Raw genomic sequence first — 22,503 nt, forward strand, 5'->3', positions numbered from 1 at the left:
ATTCATGCTATACGTACAACCAAAAAAAGATTCTGTATTTCCATAAGTGGTGTAAAACTATGGAATAATTTAAATGTGGACATAAAAAACAGTACTAGAATTGATGACTTCAAACATAAGTATGAAGGTATGTTTCAATCAAGATACATGCAAGAACAGGTTTAATGATTAATCAGATGGAACATTGTGGGTGTGGGGTAAGAATGTTAGCACTCTGTAATAATTCTTTAGTATATTACTTGTGTGGCGTAGAAGATAATTATCTATGAATGTAATTATGTAGAATGTTAACACTGTAATAATTCTGTAGTATATTACTTGTGTGGTGTAGAGGATAATTATTTATCTAGAGATATTGCTTAAGACTTAAAAGTTGTAAGATGATGTCATGGGGTAGGACTAGATAAGTCTAACTTCTTCCTAGTCCGTTCAAGCATGTACTAGGTATAAGTAAATTGATAGTGGATTATTATTGTTGGATATGTGTGAAATTACATGTGATGACATATCAACTGTTTTACATGCTTGAATGAATAAATCAAATCAAATCAAAATCAAATCAAGGCTGACACTTAAACCGAGCAGACACTGTACAGATTCAGCCCAATTTTAGACCTGATTCAGTGGCACCTCATTACTTTTAGAGTCTGGCTGAATCTCAGCCCGATCAGTTGTCATTTGAAGTACAGTTGGAACAGGGTTCCGGTCCCATTTTTTGACCCAAACAACCAACGAGCTGCTTCCCAACCACTCGGATGGATTTCTGGCATGTCAGAAATCTGGCTTCTCCTAAACAAATCATTGGCTACATAGACACACAGAGATAAACACAAATATACACACACATACACATAGTTCTGTCTTATTTCTCCCAGACAGGTCGTTCTCTACATCAATGTTGCATGAGTTGCCTTACTAATGGTGCTATGTTACATCTAAATATGTCTGAATGACAGATGATACCAATCCACTCTAATTTGATGGGGTACATGATAAAGCCCATTCATCATATGCCCTGAAACATCTGTGCCATAATTAAATTAAGTTAGCTACTGTGTTTTAGGAACCATGAACCAGTAAGAGAAAGGAAACGGTGCCCTATGTGGCACAGCAATTGCAGTACAGAGCAGCCAAGTTAATGTTTCTCTTCATTGTGGCAAATGAGATAAAGTGGAAGAGCAAAATGGGCCCTAGTCGGGCTGTTGCGGTGTAGCTTTAGCTGCAGTAGCTCTAAATCACCGTGGCATTCAGCTTGCTAATGAATCTGCACTGAAAGGTTCAGCCAAAAGACTGTAGGCTGTGATCCAGCACATATGGAAGTCTGTCCTGGTCAGGATAACTATTTCACTGCTCTGTTTTGATGTTCCTCAAAAAACATCAAGGCATTAAGTAGGTGAAAGACACCAGGCTGCTTCTGAAGTACTCCTCTGAGTTTATAGATCACAGCTTTAACTGCAATGAAAGACAGCCACAGGCATGTTAAGGGCTGTCAGGAGAAGAACAGTTCACCTTTTTTGAATCTGTAAAATACCTGGTAATAAATAACAAAGATAAAATCATATGCAACTAGCTATGTGCAAAAAATACAGAGCTTCAGGCTTCAGGCCTTAAAATGTTTTTGTTTTCTGTGTTTTTGGTAGAGCAGAGTACATGGTCGGGCGTTATGCAAGATTAATGTTTTTATTAGACAGTGTTTTTCTTCACTAAGCCCATTTGGTATTTTGGTAGCTTGTTATGAAGTTGATGTCACAGCTGAATACCAGGACTTGTGGTTGCCCACCTGCTCAGATCAGGAGTGTACTATAGCACAAGTTGCAATCATTTTATGAGCCTTTTTGTGGCTTCACAAGAAGCTGATAAACTGACTTCAGGGAATCAAGTGGTCAGTGAGATGTGGGGTATGAATGTCATGTAACACAGACTTTCAGTGTGACTCAGTATTACATCCTCTGTACGTGTCAAACATGGGTAGTAGCCTCCCACTCTGCACTTCCTCTGTGGCATCTTAGTGCTTCATTTAGGCTCTTTAGTATGTACTGTTGACTTGTTTCACATTGTTACACATGATGCTGAATTAATAGAGTTAAAAAAAAAGATCAGTATGCAGGGGCATGCATAAAAAGGCAGTGTATACAAGTGTCATAGAGTATCTTATTGTTATGCCTGGTATTACTGATATTGTGAGGACTGAAAGCTGTTAACCAGCTCACATGGTGGGGACTTGGCCTTCCTCTGGAGGACCAGATGTTTGGGAGGTTGGGTGTGGTCAATCGTCTTATACCATGGGAGTGGGGACATTTTGGGAAAGTGCAGTTAGAAATGGTTTAGGGTAAAGGTTGGGTGTTAGACATTTAGTTGCATAATTACAGTTCGAGTTAGGGGCTAAGGAATGTGTTATGCCAGTGAGTGTCCTCACAAATATAGCTCTACAAACATATGTGTATGTGTGTGTGAGACCTTTGACACTGGATTGAGACACTTGTTGGCCCACATCTGGTTGTTTAGTCCACCATGATCTTGGCATTGGTGTTATATTATTAGAAGTTGTGTTTGAGGACTAGTTGTTTTTTTCAAACACCCATCTCTCACTGTGTAGATAAGATCAACTGCACAGTCCACAAGCACAAGTTGCAATCATGTTATGAGCCTTTTTGTGGCTTCACAAGAAGCTGATAAACTGACTGACTTGTGTCGCAGCAGCACAGTTCTGTCTCCTCCCAGCCCCCAGCCAAGTTCTTACACATGAAGCATGCCTCCTCTAAAACAGCTGGACTCAATTATGCAATCAAATTCTTATCCAATTCACACACACACACACATACACACTGCTCTCACACAGTAGGCCTACATACCATATGCTTCTATATGAATACCAAATTATCTAACTGAAATAAAAATACATGCAATTTGCTGCTAGTGATGTTTTCTTTACAAATTAACAGCAGAACATGAGCCACGGTGCCAAAGTCTGACAGTCATGTCCCCAGACTTTAAACTAGGTTTGGATGGCCATGGGTACATGGTGGCATTTCAGAGAGGCAGGTAGAGCAGGGTATCGCTGTTGGGTGGTTAATAAGCAGCGTTTGACAAAGAGAGAATTTGAACCTGAGGGAAGTTTACATTGCTGCTTACATTGTCCATGCTGTCAAAATGAGAATTTGAAAGTATTGCCCAATACAGTGCACGTTATGCTGTTCTATTTACTGTACTTAATGAACCACCTAAACAACTGGGTGTTTCTATTTTTCTATAATAATAATCTTTTTTTGTGGTGGTGGTGGGGGGGGGGCGTCTGTGAACATCTGATATAATAAAATTACTATACAGCAGATCAGTAAAACCAACCTCTTCATACCACACTACAATGTGAAAATGTTTGGAATGCAGTCCTGCTGTTTCCATTTGCGAGCACCAGAGTTGGGACTAGACACACACAGTGTCTGCTGGTGTAGATTCATGCCTGAGATCACAGCTGGGTCAGAGCTCCTGTTTCACACACTGAACTAAAGCTTGCTTGCTTGCCAGAGGTACTTGACCCTGCAAGCGACAACGCTCAATTTCATGCCCCATGTGGCTCACATACCAATGTGTTAGTGGTGGTTTCTGTGTAGATGAGCCCTCTTTTTTTCACAAGCATATATTTCATTACTGCAAATCTAAATGGGTCAAGGCTACAAACTGTTTTTGATCAGATGACATTTAATGACCTTCCTTATTCCCGGTGACCTTCCCTAGCTCTATTCATTTGTCCTTTTGCCTTTATACTTGGCCACTGGTTTTATAATTCTCTTAACACACACACACACACATTCCTTTTCAAGAAAATATTAAATGTAAAATAACACCGACAAACTGATCCACAAGGCCAGTGATGTTGTGGAGGATTCTCTAACGACAGTATCAGAGGGGAAGATGCTGTCCAAAATACGTTCCACCCGCCCACTCCTTAACATGCTGGTCAGTCTGTTCAGCGACAGACTCATACAACCATGATGCACCACAGAGCGCCACAGAAAATCATTTCTGCCTGTGACCATCAAATTATATAACTCCTCCCTCTGAGCGTTAGACACTTGGAGTATCAAACTGGTTTCTCCATATAGATTTTCATGTCAATATTTTGGTTCAGTCATTTGCAATAATTTCAGTGCAATAATATGTACATGTGCAATAACTTGTATCATCACAGTCTGACTTTGTTGCCACTTTGTATTATTACTGCTACTTATTCTGAACAGGTTTTTTTTACTATTAACTGTATTATGTCTATTTACTACCAAAAGTGGTAGCTGTTCTCTTTTTGCTAATAGGTCTCTATCTTTGATAAATTACATAGCTTTTAATTTAATATCAACCTCCACATTGATGCAGATGCAAGTCACAGGTTTCTGCCTGATGCAGAGCTTTTGCAAAGTTCACCACATTTGTACATAAGTGCTGTAATTTAAAACATAATGAAGCATAAAGCCTCAGTCAAAGCATTCTTTTATAGAGTGCTAAATTACAGCACCAAGAGTGCACTGAATTTATGTCCACCACTCAGTAGTGTTTAACAGTCTTCTTTAATGAACTGCATCCACATCATCATTCTCAAACCATTCAACATTAGAAGACATTATAAAGATCTTGACATTGATAAATACTCCCTTACAGAACACACACAGTAGAGTATTTTGTTGCATAGTTCTGCACTGTAATCAAATAACACACTGTGATTAGAACCGGGGCTGGGTCTTACAGTCAGGCTATAATCAGGAAACTGTTTAGATGGGATAAAGTCACCATACAGATCCCGGTGTTCTAGGTACACATGGGAAAAGGAACAGTAGCTTTACAAAAATACATTTAAGCAAACTAACAAAAAACAGGTGAGTACATAGCAAATATGAAAATGCTTTCAAACAACAATAACACAACACCTCATTGTACAAGCAACAAGAAGGGACACTCACTTGAATTGTTGATGTTCCCTGGAGCTGCGGATCTTGGAGGAGAACCTCTCGGCTAGTTTCTCCAAGCTGCGGGAGTATTCCATTTCGATCTCTGCTTTGCGGCGGAAGAAATCCTGCAGGTCCTGCAGCAACTGGATCCGAGACTCAGACTGCTGCTCCAAGCATTTGAACTGTTCCACCAGCTGGTTGCGGATCTCTGTGCATTAAAACAAAACAAAACAAAAAATGGTATGAGTCAACAGTTTGTATGTCAGAACAATACACACCATTCCCTAGTCAAAAACTGTGTGCAATGTAGAAGCGTAACATTATTGTGCTTGAAAGAATGCTTCTGCATTTTGAAACAGGATCATTCTTTTAAAAGATATGGAGAATCCTTGGTAACATTTGACTGGTTCTTACTTTAGTACTGTTAATGTGGTTTCTCAAAATTGAGGCCATATTTCTGCAAACCCTGTGTTACAATGCTTGGCTTGTTCAAATTAAGGTTTTTGGTATTGACTGACTGAAGATAAATATATTCATAGTGATTAATAACACACTACAACAAACAGAAATGTAAAGAGGAGGCTCCAGAAACATCTGTGGGACTGTTGTTTCCCAGCAGCATCATAAAGCCTTTAGCTGAGACTGAGACTGACCAGTGAGGCTCCCTGCCAAGCCAGTAAGATGACCTGTGTATATGACCTTTCATAAGTGTCTACACTGTGGATGTACAGTGAAATCAAGCTAATATAATGAGAAGCTAATGCACTCCTCTTTGTGGAGCAAGCAGTAGAAACCTGACGCTATAGCAGGCAGACTACAGATCCCGTGGAAACCCAGGAGAGAAACCTGATTCCTCTTTGTAGTGCAGTCTTCAGCAGCAATGATGTTGACTCAGTTCCTGAGTCAAGTTCTACAGCAGTAGAATTGAATGACAACTTAACATTGCAGCACAGGAAGCACGGTTTCATTCCTGTGTGGGTGACAAAGATGTATGATGACAAAATAAAAGTTTGTGTTTCCTACTGTTAGGTTTGTTTAATAAATGCTTGATTCCTTCATTTAAATTCCAACAGGAACACACAATCTAACATTATTATTATGTACTGTCTAATTTATTTGGCCAGGTCATTCAGGCCTTTTCTCTGCTCAAAAAGACTGCGTTTTATGCATCTTCACCAGGGCTGCAGAGAAATGCAACTGAAAGCAGCAACAGAAAAATGAACTTCAAATGTCAATTACTGCATGTCGTAACATTCTTTAGTTACAACATCAGTCATTGCAAGTAATAGTTCCTAAAAATGAGGACTGAGGGTGGACTTCATACATAACTGAGCCATGGCGGTGACACTGCAGGCAGAGTACTGAGTGAATTGTGAAACCCCAGCAGTGACACACATTGTGTTTTCATGCTGTCGATGGTGTAATTTTGTCAGCCAAGCCGTCCTCATGGATATGCTGTATACAGGCTGTGACTGTTGGGGAAGAAGTAATGTGAAGGGGAGCTGTCTCCCTGTGATGTCACGCCGCCTGGCCTCAGCCTCGAGCAGCATGCTTCACTCTGTGGTTAACTCTTGTTCCAGCCCTCCCCTTTATCCAGGGGCCTCCCTCTCCCTCCCAGCTCTGAGGGCTTAAGGCTCGGTTTTTACTGAACCAAAGCTCATAGAGAAACATCGCTTTGCTACATCAGTCACGTCAAGAATGTCTTGTGTTCCCAGACATGCAGCTATGTTCCCTGTTCGCAATGTTTTGTTTTTCTTTAACAGAGAGAAACCGTGCTAAAGCAGGCGAGACAAGAGTAATGCCCCAGAAAAATGTGGCACCAACGTGCATGAGCGACAGGGAAGACTTTTGAAAAACCCTCTTTTACAAACAGGAACTCTGAGCCACCAGCTGCAGCTCTGCATTTGACAGATGGATTTAGAAAAATAGGTCACGCACACCAGAAGTGTACCATTCCCTCTGAGAAACCATGAGCAATTGGAGAATTATTCCACAAGCATCCCCAGCTCCATGAGTGGCCTCATTCGCTGTGGTTCATTCAAAGAGAGGGCAATCTCTGTGGGTCTGTGACGAGAAATGCTGTGAATGTAGGCCTGCAGTCAAAGTAAATGATTATCTGTCACTCTGAGCAGCATCAAAACAAGTCCTGTACAGTATTATTACACTCCTTACAACAAGAAATCATTCTAACTGGTCTCTGATCTGGTTTGCTACCAAGTTAATAAGTACGAAGACCAGTGTTTATAGCACAACCTAGATAAAACACTCAGTGAGTAGTCTGACACACAACAAGCCTTTACTGTTTTCAAGAATGATTACTGGTTCAAAGCAGCTGTTAAAGATTCATATTAATATTCTTATAACAATGCCTCTGAAAGTGCACCTGCTCCCTCATACATCCCTACCATCCTGACATGTATGTAAAAAGGCTTTGAACCCACAGATTTCTATGGCTCAGCTGCTCTGGTTTTCTTAGTTTCAAAACAAAACGATTTTGCAGCTACAAAGTCATTAAGCATAAACTTAAAAGTCTAGGTAATTTTCTGAATGAATTAATAAACAGTATTTTAACCAATAAAAGGAGGACTTATTGCTGCCAGTTTAACTACACAGCTATTAGCACAGCAAAGCATTCGGGGTGGTAAAGCATTTGAAGTTGACCTTTAATTGGAGAAGAAAATTAGCATTTCAAACTGTGTTTTTGATTAAACTTTTACTGTGTTTAGGGATAACCAAGTGCTCCCAGCGCTGACTGGATTGTTTTTCGTAATCTACCTAAAATAAAACTAATTCAAAGTGAGTGAGCAAGTTAACCCTTTAATGTTGGTGCTTGATTAAGCATGCAGTTATTATCTATGGCAGACCTACTGTGTGATTCTCTATGTGTTTCTGTTTAGAGAGGCGCCATCTGCTTTTTTAAGGGAGGAGAGGAGAGGTGGGGGTTATCTTCGGACAAAAGGCCTGACTGAGGAAACGGGGCGTGAGACTGAAGCAGCTGTGAAATTGTCAAACTCATAAAAATGAAGGGGGAAATTCTTTGTTTAAATAATGGATTTATCCTTTATAGCTTTATAACAGCCTATGACTGGAATATGTGTAGCCATTACTATAAAAAGAAATCTGTTTTTAGTTGGGTAAGTAAGACTAATTCAGACCTTTTCTTATAGTTCAGTTGAAGTATATGCAAACACTGTTTCCCATTAGTAAACACTCCTAAACTGTTAAATCAGCTTCAATTAAGCCCAGTACATCCCTCTAAACCTCCATGTTCAGCATAATCAATCGGTGGCTTTTTGGAACTAAAGGTGGAATCATATTATTACACTTCTTAGATGGACTGGACTGATTATCACACACTGTGAGCAGACAGTTTACTGTATATTCACGACCTTGAGCCCATACATTTCTAGACCCTACCCCTTCCTATGGACACCTGCTCTACAATCTCGTTTCTCCCACATCGCTCAAAGACAGGAATTGAAAGCACAGTGGTCACATGCCTGCACAGGACAGGAAAATGTCTGAAAACAATAGTAGGATGTTGGAGATCCCTGAACTTGGACCTTCATAGACAGTGCTGTATGAACAGCTGTGTTAGAGCACAGTATGGCGATGTTTCTAGCATCTATTGTGGGCTGCATAGAAAGATTAAGGTGCATTCCACCCAAAATATTTCAATGTCCTGTGGACATTAAAACTCTTCAGATGGGATCTTCTATCTCAATTCTCATGCATGCCCATGTGAGAGCTCATTGGATGACATGTTTCAGCTTGCACTATGGAGACCTGGATGCTACTTTCCACCAGTGAAAAATGAAAAAAATGATTCGGGTTTCTCAGCAACAAAGTTCTGCCAGACAAAATCCTGTATTGCCACTGTTTCTGTAATGATTGTGTACAAGATAAAAAGCCTTTTTGGATCAGTGTGCATCACATGACCAGTAATACAAACGAACAGCCCAGGATTCTTTGGAGGCTTGGTTTACACACTTTTGCTAGCTATGGCTCCCATTATTTGCTCTTTCACTGGTCAAGACATTTAACTAGAGTAACTTGAATGCAATGTTTTGCTTATTGAGGTAATAACTGAGTGAACAAAAGTTATTTTGATGGAAAGCAGAGACAGCCAGTCCTTTTGAGTGCACAAAAGCCAACACACATGTCTATTTGCAAGCTTAACAGGATCATCTGTGAGGTTAGAAACAGAGTGAGTGTACCATATTGTTAAAAACAAGAGAGTGTATGAAGGCACAGATGAACATCAGAAAAATGGAGCATGCTGCAGGTGTGATGTGGGTGTGTGAAAATGTTCTGTAATGTTTTAGTGTTTGCCTGCATAGTCCACTGCAAAATATTGTCAGCAAAGGGATACAAAAAGGAAACACTGATCCACACTAAAAAAAGAACTGTAGTTCCTTCAGCACCTGATATTGGTGCTTTTGGACCACAGGAACATTTTCATAGTTCTTAGAACTGTGGGAATGGAGAACAATAATAGTTCCTAGAACATGTTTTGAGGGACTTTTTAGCTCCTACGTAAGAACAGGTGCTCTCCCAACACGATAGGAACCAAATGAAATAAGTGTACATTGATTGCCCAAACACTGAACCAAGTGGGTTAGCATGTAAACAATAGCAAACAACAGCCATCACCAGCAGCACAGGGAGCTGCAGCTGCAGGTTAGTGGCTTATCATGCACTTAACACTAATAACATATTAAGAAAACATTTACCGGTAATGAAATGTTCCTATGTGTTAACCACTGCATGTTAGCTTATGGCTAGCAGTCAGCCAGCTTACACCACTTCAGCGTTCCTACTAACGGTGTGAATGCAAACAGAAAACAGCTCTTAAAGGTATGTAGCTCTCAGGGGAGCTCCCCAGTGGAGTAGTCCCGAGAACTGTTTGGTCCAAAAGCACCTGTTATTGCCTCTATGAAGGAAAGCACAATATGAACACATTTATGGCTGAGAATGAGGCGTTACAGATTATCATATAAAAATAAATCCCTTTCCTCCTCCTGGAGTCATATCAGGATAATACAATGGTGCAGGATTTTATTGCAAGCCTGCTGTTTAGAAGAACCACGTGATTTCTTGATAGAATAAAAATTGGAGTGCAGTGAATGAAAGGGATTTTCTGCAGAGCAGCCTGAGAGCAGCAGGGGACACCAGGCTGTACAGGGCAGCAAGCTGCCTGGGGAGGAGCAGGAGGGGTGGATCATTTCACTGCAGGATGATCAGCCTAAAATATTATCTCACATGTAGTGGCACCGTCTTCTCTGCAGATAATTACAGCAATATTTAGCATACATTTCAATGTTTCATTAAATTCATACAGTAAGAAGTACTGATTCTACTTTGTGCCTTTTTTCCAACACTGAATACTGGTGCAGTAGGTTGGAGGAAAGAACTAAATGTCTCTGTGTGTAGGGGATACATTATAAATCATACCCAGCCTCAGAAGGTATTACACTCTTAGAAAAAATACCTTTAGGCATTCACATCACCCTACATTAAGACATAAACACATGTGCAGTATCAACACACACACACACACACACACACACACACCAGAAAAAAGCAACTGTGAGCCAAAGTCACTAACCTAATCCCCAGTTCAGCTCTGCAGTATCTGGGCTCTACTGCAGAGCCAAATTCACATGAAAAGCAGACATAGAGACAAGTGCAACCCTTATTCAGACCCTCTCTACCCCCCGTACTGAGTCTCATAATACAAGTTCTAGTCACTGAAGTAATCCGCCACTTGTCTGTTCATTTTCTAACCCCCTAATGTTGAACACAACAACCCATATAGTCTCTTGCCTGGTCCCTCATTAGCCCAGACCACTGCACCACATGTACTCAAAGACAATACAACAGGAGCTGAGACCAATCAATGGCTGGGTCGAGGTAAACTGATGAAGCATCCTACAGCAAGATGTCAGCCGTTAGTCTCCAGGTTGTCCCTCACTCTCAATCCTCCATCCTGATGGTTTACTGGATTTTCCACAAAATTTCTTTCAAAGTAAAAATCAATTTAGAGAGTAAAAATGTACATCAAATGAGCCTTCATATACATTATTTTCACTAGCTTGTATTTTTTTTACGCTCACACTCTCCTCTCACTGAAAACAAATGGTGACTAGGCCCCACCCTTGGTAACAAACAGCCAGGCTGCTCCTAAACTGTAACAAACCTTAAATCACACACTTTAAAGGAAACACTCAACCCATGATGACAGTAAAGTAATTATACAGTAGTCACTCTGCTTTCCAGTACAAATGGAGGAAAATCATCTCAGACATCATCGCTCTCTCACATTTCATCTCTAGTGCTCATCTCGTCATCATGTCAGCATGTTACATGAGCGTGATGCTTCAGGGATGCCTGTGCATGAGCTCCAACCAGAAACACACCCATTCAGACTCTAGCTGCCCATCATTGGCTGTATCCAGGATCCAGCACTGCAGGACCAGGCTGAGAGGTATCTCCATGGCAACACGGGCGTGTACCAGTCCCTGGAGAGCAGCTTACTGGAGGAGAGGTGGAGCCTGACGGTGAGTGACAAGGCACGTGCGGCTTGTATGCACTAAGACATGGTATAAGAATGTCTGTGAAGCTGATAGTAACAGAATGGCAGGATCTGATCAAAGCACTGATTGGACCCAATTCTAATAAAATACTCCAAATGCATCAAGACTATAAGGACACTGTACAACCAGGCTAAAAACACACTGACAAAGGAGATCAGAGTAGCAAAGAGGAGCTACTCCGATCTCAAAGGCTGAAAAATCAGCATCTGGCCAATGAGCCGTTGTCAGTTTGGAGGAGCCCACAGAACATCACCGGTTACAGGAGCCTGTCCCCCCCGCTGTGGAGAGCTATCAAGTGGCTGACGAACTGAACGAGTTTCACTGTAGGTTGGAGAGGCAGAACTCTACACCCGTCTATCACCTCATCCTGGACCCACAACCAGTAGCTGCTTCCCCCAGGACCACCTCTCTTACCCTACATTGTTTCAGTTGTTGAGTCCTACAGGTTCCTGGGCTCCACAGTCTCTCAGAACTTGAAGTAGACAACCAACATGAGCACCATCACCAAAAAGGCACAGCAGAGGATGTACTGACTGCGTCAGCTCAGGAAGTTCAACCTGCCCCAGGAGCTGCTGATACAATTCTATAAAGGAATCATTGCGTCTGTTCTCTGAACCCCAATCACTGTCTGGTTTGGCTCAGCAACCAAACAGGACAGGAACAGACTTCAGCGAACAATCAGGACTGCAGAAAAAAAAAAATCATTGGTGCCAGCCTACCCTCCATGGAGGACCTGTACACCGCACGGGTCAAAAGGAGGGCGGAGAGGATCACTGCAGACTCTTAACACCCTGGACACAAGCTCTGAACTCCTCCCCTCTATACAGTGCTACAGGTCACTGTATGCCAAACATCTAGGCACAGAGACAGTTTCTTCCCCCTGGGCCATCACACTTAGAACAGTTAGTCTATGTTTAAGGGTATGGCAGGATGCAGTAAACACCACTGTGCAACAACATACTGATATATTTAATAGCTCTTTTTTAACTTGTTTATGTGTATGTGTGTACATTATTGTCTTTGTTTTTTTACTTGTGGTTTTGGTTTTATTCTGTTTTTATATTGTTGTGCACATCGAAGGCCATTGGGCTCAAATTCCTTGTATTTTTGATAATACTCGGCAACAAAGTGTATGCTTATGCTTAAACAATTCAATGAATCGTACAACATTTAGGTTTTATAAAAGTAGATTATGTGGGCCTCTGAAACAACAGTTACATTTAGGTAAGATTAGGACAGTGCTACATTGGCTCAAAGGATGTGAACATACAGGTCTGATTAAAAAAAAATAAATAAATAAAAAGGCAGAAAAACTTGTTTTGTCCTCTGGTGAGTCACCTATGTTCTGCAGGTTTCAGGTTGAAGTTCACTTATTTTGGTGCAAAGAAACGCCATACAAATCACATTAAGCTATAAACAAAAGTTGAAACTGTTAGTCAATTAATTAATTGTTCACAACAGTTATTAAGAAAAATGCACAAAACAGTAGTTACAGCTTCTCTGTTGTGAAGATTAGTTTCTTTTCTTTACCTCATGACAGTGTATTGAATAGCTTTGGGGTGGGGGTTTTGCTCAGATGAAACAAGCAATTTTATGATGCAATTAGTTGAGAAAAATGTCAGTTTAATTAGTACTAATAAATAATAATAATAATAATAAATGTTGCAGACTAAAAGTCCACAATTCATGACCAAGTACAGGGCGAAATGCCACAGTTTTGTACTCCTATAAGCCTGTGCCAGTGCCCTGCAGTTCTATTTCTACCATCGGTGGTAGATAAGCAGAGTGTTAGCTGCAAATAGATAATTATCTAAAGTCTAGTGTGAGACATATGCTTCATTGGCACATAATAAAGTTAACCTTGCAAACCAAGAGTGACTTTTTCAAACTCTCATTGTAAAGTTGTTTTTGCAGAACTGCCCTGTTTCCTCTTCTTCTACAGCGACTGTCTCTCAGCAGAAGCTACTTTCTTAATCAGACTTTCTTCTTACTTCACCACTTGCTGCATCTCACCATCGCTAGTTATTGTACAAAAAAAACGAAATAATTTTCTTGGGACTTTTGATTTCTCAGTTTCCTAAGAATAACAATAACATCACTTTTTGTTTTTTAGATATGTATGGTATTTAAAATAATAATAATCAGGGTAAATTATCTGAAAGTCGCTCAATTCTATATACTGTTATTAACTGTCTTCAAAAACTTGTTTGTGAATGTGATGAGACCAAAAGTTCTATAAAACCTTTGTTAGATCCTTACGCTAATCGGTTTTAAAATGTGGCATTAAAATAACAGGCAAAAAGTGTTTGAATTCTGTCACAGCTTCCAATTTCTCAAGGAAGATTATTTTTAATCTTATTTTGAACACAAATACTCCCAGTCTCGTAATTCACATGCTCATCACATGGAACCTGAACTTGTGCCGTTTTCCTGTTAATAGTGTGAATCATCTGTGGCAAAATGGGAAGATATGAAGCATTAACCTTATATCTTCCTACAGATTCAAGTTTATCTACAAGATTCTTAAGAATCTTCTTACCATTAGAAAGTACAATGATGACAGAAGACGAAGGAGAGATAGAGGGCAGCATTTAAACTTTTAATGAAACTTAAACTAGGTTTTAGTATGCCAGGAAACAACACTGCATTATTAGGGTTGAAAGCTACACTTCCTGAGCTGCTGAATATTACAGTTCATTCAGACAGATAGACAGAGAACTGAATGAAAAGAGAAGTGAAATCATGCACTGTCTGGCACCAAATAACCAAGAAAATGGCACTTCTTTTCTGTTTAAATGGAACTTTGTTTACTTTATCAACGCCAGCACACAAACCAAAAAACTATTCAGAGGCTGCATTAAATGATAATCTACGACAAGAAAGGCTGATTATCTCTTGAGTCCTTGTGAAACGGACTGAACAAACTTTCAATTTATCCTGTGACGGCTGCATCCATCAAACTGTGTTTACAGAGATGAGACCAGATCGAGCATAGATTTGTACTATTAATGAACACAGTGTTAAAGCAGCAAGATAAAAATTTGGTCTTGTTGCCTCTCGTATGGTCATTGCAATGACAAACACATATTTTGTCCCAAACTCCTGCTTTTTTCCTCATGTTCCTTCAGTTAAATCTCAGAAGACATGCAAATAGTTCAAGTTTGACATTTAGGGAAATACTTATTTGCTTTTTTGTGAAGCTTTGAAGGAGAAGATCCATGGCACTCTCATGTTTATGCATTAAATATTAAGACACTGCCCGCTGCCAGCTAAATTAGCTTAGCATTAAGACTGGAAACAGGGGGAAACAGCCACCAAGAAGCTGCCCTCATAAAATGCAAACAGTTTTTACACTTCAATTTTTATATAAAGATAAAATGTGTGAAATTTGTTATATTTGGACTGAATTGGGGAAGCTGTTTCGCTTTGTTTCCTGGCTTTATGCTAACCTAATTAGCTGGCTGCTGGCAGTAGCTTCACACCTAGCATATAGATGTGAGAGCACTATCCATCTTCTCATCTACCTCTTGGCATTGAGCTTATTGCCCAACATGCCAAACTTTTTCTTTAAGCCATTCCTGTAGATTAAAAGTATGAAATCATACCTTCTAACTAAGTCATCAGCAGAATTTAGCTGCTTTTTCATTTTACTAATCACTGCCATGCCACACAAACAAACAAGCCCTGAGTGATGCCCCCCCCCCAATTTAAACAACATTGCCATGGAAACCTCCCATATTTCTCTCTGCATTAGGCTACTTTCGCCCTGGCTACTGTTTAAGAGATGTGGCACATCTCAGCAGAGGTTGGGAGGTATAATCTCTGATATGCTGTTCTGTCACACACCCGGGGTATGAAGCGAGAAGCATGCTGATTAAATGAAACTACGATGGTATCAACCTGAATCGCACTTACAGCCACTGAGCAACACATTCCGTATCATTTGGTAATAAATCATTTGATAGTTCAGAGTGCAAAGTGACCACAGGCTATATTTAGAAATACTGTTGCTTTGCTAACAGACCACTTTTGAGCATTTATCTCCCTCAGCAGAAGATGCTTGCTGTAGCCACGAGCAACAACAAGCAGAGACACACCTAGCATCTCACATTATTCTCATCAGCATTTAAACAAACTGACAACACTTTAGAGTCATTATAATGTTCTTTATAAACATACAAGACATCCTGCACTTTAGAAGTGATGAGAAGTGCAATTTGTTATTACAAAAGGCATTTGCTGAGCTCAGACTGCTGTTATTATACATACAGCAAGCTATTTAGAGTACAATAGATTATAAACACATGTGTGATCACATACTATATGATGCCATGACTTAAAACCTGCTTTTACTTTGTGGGAGGCACTTAAGTTGGCACTCTGCAGTAAAATAAGAAGCAAACACTTGATTTGACCTGTGACATATACCTGCCACAGCTCGTTTAGAAATGTATGTTGATCAAATTACTTAGCAACAAAAAGAAACCTGAAACCAGTGGTGTGAAAACCATGCATCCTGTTCAGTATCATGCTGAGTGTTTGAGAGTGAGATAGAGAGAGTGTGTTTGTGTACATGCTACATAGTGAGGACCAAAAAAGTATTTTTGCTACAGGGTGAGGGCATTTTTGGAAAGTGAGGATCAGCCAAAATGTCCTCACCAGCTTTTTGAGGGTTAGGACTAGGGTACAGGTTAGTATTAAGTTTAGGTTAGGGTTTGGGTAAGGGTTAAGCATCTAGTTCTGACGGTAAAGGTTAGGGTAAGGAGCTAGGGAATGCATTATGCCAGTGAGTGTCCTCACAGAGATAGAAGAACAAGTGTGAGTGTGGCTGGTATGAGTGAGCATTAGGCTAATGCGTACATCTGGAGGACAATTTCCATGAGCCTGCATTAATTTCCCTAATCAGAGCAGTTGTTTGCCGCCTGATGGAGAAACCAATGAAAGCACTGCCAGTCTTGTGTCATTTTCATGTACTTCTAAATACAATTCATCTATGTGTGTAGGTTTGCATCTCTGGCTTCGTGTGTGAGCATATTGCTGTCAGTGTGGTTAATGACTGGTGTGGTCAGCCCTCTGTTACAGACAGTGGTTACATACATGCCATATGCTCAATCTTAAGGGTAATCACAGCAAAGTGCTTAATTTATCTAAGTGAGCCAACTAGTTATATCACTCATCGTACTTATTTTTATCTGCAAAATACTGCAGGAAAATACTATGACTCCAGCATGCCAGAGACTGAGAGTGGAGTGAAACTGCTGCACTCCAAGGATTCACTGCAGGCTGGGATTCAGGGAACTCAGCCAACACAACCTGCTGTCCCTCAGGTCAAAGTAGCCCACAGCACAGCAAAAATATGCAAATACCTGAGCAATTTAATATAAGTGAGCTAGTCTGAAAGCAATGGCGTCCTGGGTGCATGCATGTCTTTACATTTACGAGTGTCAATTCATTGTTCAGGTTTGGTTTCAAAGCTTTGTCCTGTGGAGGTACAGTATCATCATCACCACTTCTCTGTACAGCTATATGTACTGTATCTCTAGGTCTGATGAGGACATATGGATTTATACTGAAGCCATATTTTAGCCTCAGAACGTCCACTGGCAAACAGCTGCTGATGGTTGAGCCCGAGAGCAGCACTTCACAGGCTGCCTATAAAACTGGGGATCAGGAGGAGGCAGAGCTGCAGTCCAGAAACCACATGGTGGTTAGCTACAATACAACCCTCTCTATTGAAATGCTAATGCACGATATGCCATCTGAACAGCTTGAATGAAGAGAACACCATCTCCCAGGGTCCTTCAGTGACCTCAGCTGTGGCAGGCAGCCTTAAGGATCGACAAGAATTCATTAAAAGTAGGGGGTTTAGCAGAGTAATTTATTACAATGTAACACAGGAATGAAATGTTATGACATGCTTTTATGTCACCACATTTAAACAAAACGCTGGCAGTTTTTTGTAACTACTGCTGAAACCAGGTGATTTTTCTGTCATCCATCCATTACATCATAATACCCAATAAAGCAATTGAATGATCTTGTTATGACCCAATCAAGGGCACACTGATGATTTGGACCCTTCTGCCATGTGCACATTAACCACAGAGCAATAACTCAGAATAAGACATGTGCGATTTCCAGTCCAAATTTCATTATGGTTCACTCACTGCCTGGATCAACCCATAACATTGTCTGGTTTTGGGGTTGTCATTGTCAGGAGCAGAGCCCTCTGTGTCTGCGGGCTATGCAGCACAGCAGTTGTGAACGAGAAACAAGCAGAATTCTACATAAATTAACACATTACCCTCTCACATAGCTCAAGTGAGCAGGGCCCTGTCTAATGCAAAGAGGCAGAGGGCAGGGCCTGAATCTATAAAACAACATCAGTTCTCCCATGACACAGTTGGATCTAAAACTGAATAATTTATGACGTTATTGCTGAACAAATGACCAGCAGAAAAGTGGAAAGCTGCAGAATAAGATGAGCCCTGATATGGTAGAGACAAGACATGTTTGCATGACAATAACCAGCATGTGCCAGAAGACAAAAGTAAGATCAGAGATGGAGAGAAAGTCTGGTAAGTAAAAATCAGTCAGATCAATAGCTGATTTACTTTCTACACAAAATAGGAATGTGTGTATAGATCAGTCCTACAAATCAAAAGGTTCAGACTCGTACGTGATCAGCTAAAGCTCCTGAGATGTAACATTAGTAAAACCACTGAGGTTGGGAGTTCTAATAATGGGTCCAGAGCCTTGAAACTGAACCCCAGCTCCACTAAGAGAAATCTCTGCTCCCAACCAAGGCACTCTGTCAGTGTGTAGCTAAAGCACACCCCTCATTTTTACACTACACAGCAAAATAAACTGTCACTTAAAATATCTTGTGACTGTTTATCTGGGTGTGGTCTATTCCGTAGGCCTTCCTTTAATCACTGCCTGCATGAACTTGGGATGTTATTTTCTAGTTCTTCCACTGTTTCCCATTTAATCAACTGTCTCCACAGCTCAAAGCACGAATATTTGTCAAGCTAAGAAAGTGTAAAAACACTGAAACACCCCAGTAAGCAATGAATCCACTAATCAACCACTGCCAAGAATTAATCTAGATCTGCACCCAGATCTGAGATAATCACTGAGTCACTAAAGAGTAGTGTAACCTGCAATATATGTGTGTGGGAAATGAGTCAAGGGGAACACCAGGCCAGTGTTTTATCCATGTTAGGTGAGAGGAAACAGTCACTGTCACTGAAAGTGAATCAAGAGAACATGTCTGTGGGTTAAAGATGAAGACACAGGGTCCACATATGCCATTATAAGATGGAAAATGGAATATGGACAATGCATTTCATTTACAGTAGCCTACAATGTGTTTATTATGTCAGTTCTCAATATCCCAGACCACAAAAGAATGAGATGCCATAATAGTGTAACCTAGGGCAAATGATGAAGGAAGCTGGAGACAGAATTTGCCTATTTGTGCACGACTGTGTGCCCCATACACAGCACGACCCTTTTATTATCAACACACATTTACATGATGGCCAAACCCCATTAGTCCAGCTCCGCATAACACGGGAACTCACAGTCTCTGTCCACAGGGGCAGCTAGGAGCTCCACTGACACACCCCTACTCCCCAGTCACACTACAATACCACCCATCCATAATCTATAGTGCTCATCCTGGAGAGGGTCGTAGGGAGATGGAGCCTATCCCAGCTGACACTGGGCGAGAGGAAGGGGTACAACCTGGACAGGTCACCAGTCTATCATAGGGCTGACAGACAGACAGACAGACAACAACATCTAGGGGAAATTTAGAGTCACCAATCAACCCAAGCTGCATGTCTTTGGGAGGAACCCAGGGAGAAAACCCACATGCAAACTCCACACAGAAAGGTCGGCCAGGGCCCGAACCCGGAGCCTTAATGCTGTGAGGCGACAGCGCTAACCACTGCTGCACCATGCCGCACCTATTCCTCCATTTCAATACAAGGATCATCTTACCCAGCAACAAAGCCTGTAGAAGCAGGATCCTAACAACCTTATGACAAATCAACATTCATCACGCAGAAACGCACCCTCTGGCTGTTGGTGAATTAATGAAAGAAACATCTGCTCACGAAAAAGAAGAAGGAAAATAAACCCCGGGTTCGCTCCTCGCACGCTGACGCTCTTGTCATTCTGCCTGTCACGCTTTACCTGTCATCTGATGGGAAAGTCTGACCACCGGGGTTTAACACAGTACAACAGTTGTATACATTAGATATGTGGATTGTACTGTATTACACAAATAAAAAGAAGAGCACAGACAGACAGGCAGGAGTCAGGCTGATAAAGGCTCTGCAGAGACAATGCACTAGGATCGAACACATACAGATTCACACCTCACCTTTCACTTGGGTCTCATAGTCCGCTATGATCTCCTTGTCCTTCTTAAATTTCGTAGATGACATCGTGCCTCTGGTTTTAGGGTGAGACCCCGCTTTTGGCTCCTCGGTGATGTCCGACTTGTAACGTTGCACCGCTTTCCTCCGCTCTTCTTTCCTAGTGGCCGTGCATTGAGGAGAACAAAAGGTTAAAGATTCTGTATTCTTTCAGTCCGACGGTGTAGACGAGCTTACCGCAGAAATCAATGCAAGAAAAAGACTAGAGTCGCACTACAATCTTGCATTCTTCTCTTTTTCTGCTCGGTCTTTTCTCTGCAGAGGAGCCCGGTCTTCCTCCTGGTACCGGTCAACTCAAAGGCTTCAGTGGGAAAAACAAAAGACACAACTATAACAACATGATGGAAGGAGAATAGCGACGTTTGAGCGTTTCAAGCAGTTAAGTTGTGTGCCCAAAATCTACAGACATGCGTACACGGAGCGAGGGAAGGAGGCACCATTCGTACAAATTGCGCTGTAGAGAAACAGGAATTTAAAAGGTCGTCACGTGATCTTGCTCATAACATCATCCAGCCCCTTCTCTCTACACACACTCACACACACACACACACACACACACACACACACACACACACATATACACACACATTTGTTTTCATCCTTAATTGAGACTTTATTTGACTTTAACCATAACCAAATACTTGTCTAACCCCAATCTCAATCTAAATTTAAACCAAATCTCCACCAAAAATTACTGATGTACATGGTGGGGATGAGGTCCCGATGCACAAAGTAGTTCCCACAGTGTCAGTGTGCAAATGGGATTTATAGAAGGTGTGTGCACGCACTCAAACACAAATCTGTTTATGTGATTTAAATGAATCCTTCCTGTTCACATTTTGCATGGGATGCTTATACACTGTTACACACATAGAGATAATCATTATCATCATATACCTGGAGGCCTGCTGTTCCCCCCCAATTTAAACAACATTGCCATGGAAACCTCCCATATTTCTCTCTGCATTAGGCTACTTTCGCCCTGGCTACTGTTTAAGAGATGTGGCACATCTCAGCAGAGGTTGGGAGGTATAATCTCTGATATGCTGTTCTGTCACACACCCGGGGTATGAAGCGAGAAGCATGCTGATTAAATGGCTCAGGCATGTCACACCGGCACTTGATGTAGATTTACACTGTTATCAATTAGTGGTCAAGCACTAGTGCAGAGAAAAATGTCTTTTTGGCATGACGTGCAATGAGGAGGTGTACGTCTGTAACTGTCACTTCTATTTTAGAAAGTAATATCACAGTGGGAAAAACAAAAGACACAACTATAACAACATGATGGAAGGAGAATAGCGACGTTTGAGCGTTTCAAGCAGTTAAGTTCTGTGCCCAAAATCTACAGACATGCATTAAAAGAAGGCTGTGAGGAATATTCTCAGTCAAGCTCTTCCCAACACTGGGAGAAAATTCCAGGTAAATTCCCAAAGGGGTTTTCATACCTGACTGCTCTGAGGATATTCTCTCATGCCTTTACGCTTGTCTTTTCTACACATAGCATGTTATTGCAGTTACATTTAGAGGATAGGAGCATCTCACAAGGTCTGCTCATGTTGCATGGATAACGTCTGAATTACACACAGAAAACAGCAGCACTGTCACCTTGTTTGAGCTTCTGTCAGAGCAGCAAACCTGAAGCTACAGTACACTTTTCTACTATGAGCTTCTTTTCACTGTCAGCTACTCTGTTACTCTATTTGCAGAGGGAATAGACTAGTTCATTATGCAAAATGTTGTCTTTGCTAAGTATTTAGAAGACTGTTTACTGTAGCTGGCAAAAATTCTTTGGCATGTCTGACTGTACTCTGTGCAACATTGGCCATCTGTTGTGCAGGACTTTTCTTTCCCTGACGTGAACACACGCCCACTTGCCTCTCAGACTTCACACTTACTAATCATTTGGAAAGAATGAAGTTGACCTGAAACAAAAAGTTGAAAAAACAACAAAACATTTTCAGTAAACATAATGTGGAGAGGCATATAAGAGGTGTATTTTCTTTCAATTAAAGTCCTGCAGATGAAAAAAAATTAAAGATTTATGTATTTTCATAACCATAATAAAGTGCTTTGCAAATGAACTTGTTTGAACCACAGTGAATGAGAACACTAGTAAAAACAAACATACAGTATTTTCTTCCACATTCTCAAATGTAGTTAAAGCTGTTTCACTGCCCAGAGGTTCAATTAATCACACAAGAAAATGTGACACAGAGAAGAAAAATGTTATTCTAATCATCACTGTACATAAGCTTCATTAAACACAACTGATAAATGGTGAAATGAGATTATGGCTGGAACTGTCCATGGAAGAGAGACCAATATTTAGCATCATAAAAATCCATTGCAGTGTAATAAATGCTAATCCTGTCAGCTACTAAAAAGCCTAAGCCTAGCTATGTGTGACTATACAGAAAGAATTCTCATTTTATTTGTGTAATGTTGATTAACACTCATTTAATCACAAAAGTCAATAACATGATCACACTTTTATCAATTCTAGCCAGAAAGATCAGG

General features: G+C 40.8%; 1 protein-coding gene across 2 annotated transcripts in view; it reads right to left on the reverse strand.

Annotated features, from left to right (window-relative positions):
• Positions 1-20,431, reverse strand: part of srgap3 (SLIT-ROBO Rho GTPase activating protein 3) — a 57,404-nt gene extending 36,973 nt beyond the window's left edge. For both annotated transcript variants that reach the window (XM_020607762.1, XM_020607761.1), the window contains exons 1-2: positions 19,929-20,431; positions 4,953-5,148 (exon numbers count right to left, since the gene is read on the reverse strand). In XM_020607762.1, coding sequence (XP_020463418.1) covers positions 4,953-5,148; positions 19,929-19,992 — 260 coding nt within the window. In that variant the 5' untranslated portion in view covers positions 19,993-20,431. The remainder of the gene's footprint in view (positions 1-4,952; positions 5,149-19,928) is intronic.
• Positions 20,432-22,503: the final 2,072 nt, after the last annotated feature.

This window comes from Monopterus albus, unplaced genomic scaffold, assembly GCF_001952655.1.
Source record: "Monopterus albus unplaced genomic scaffold, M_albus_1.0 scaffold89.1, whole genome shotgun sequence".
NCBI classification, from domain to species: domain Eukaryota; kingdom Metazoa; phylum Chordata; class Actinopteri; order Synbranchiformes; family Synbranchidae; genus Monopterus; species Monopterus albus.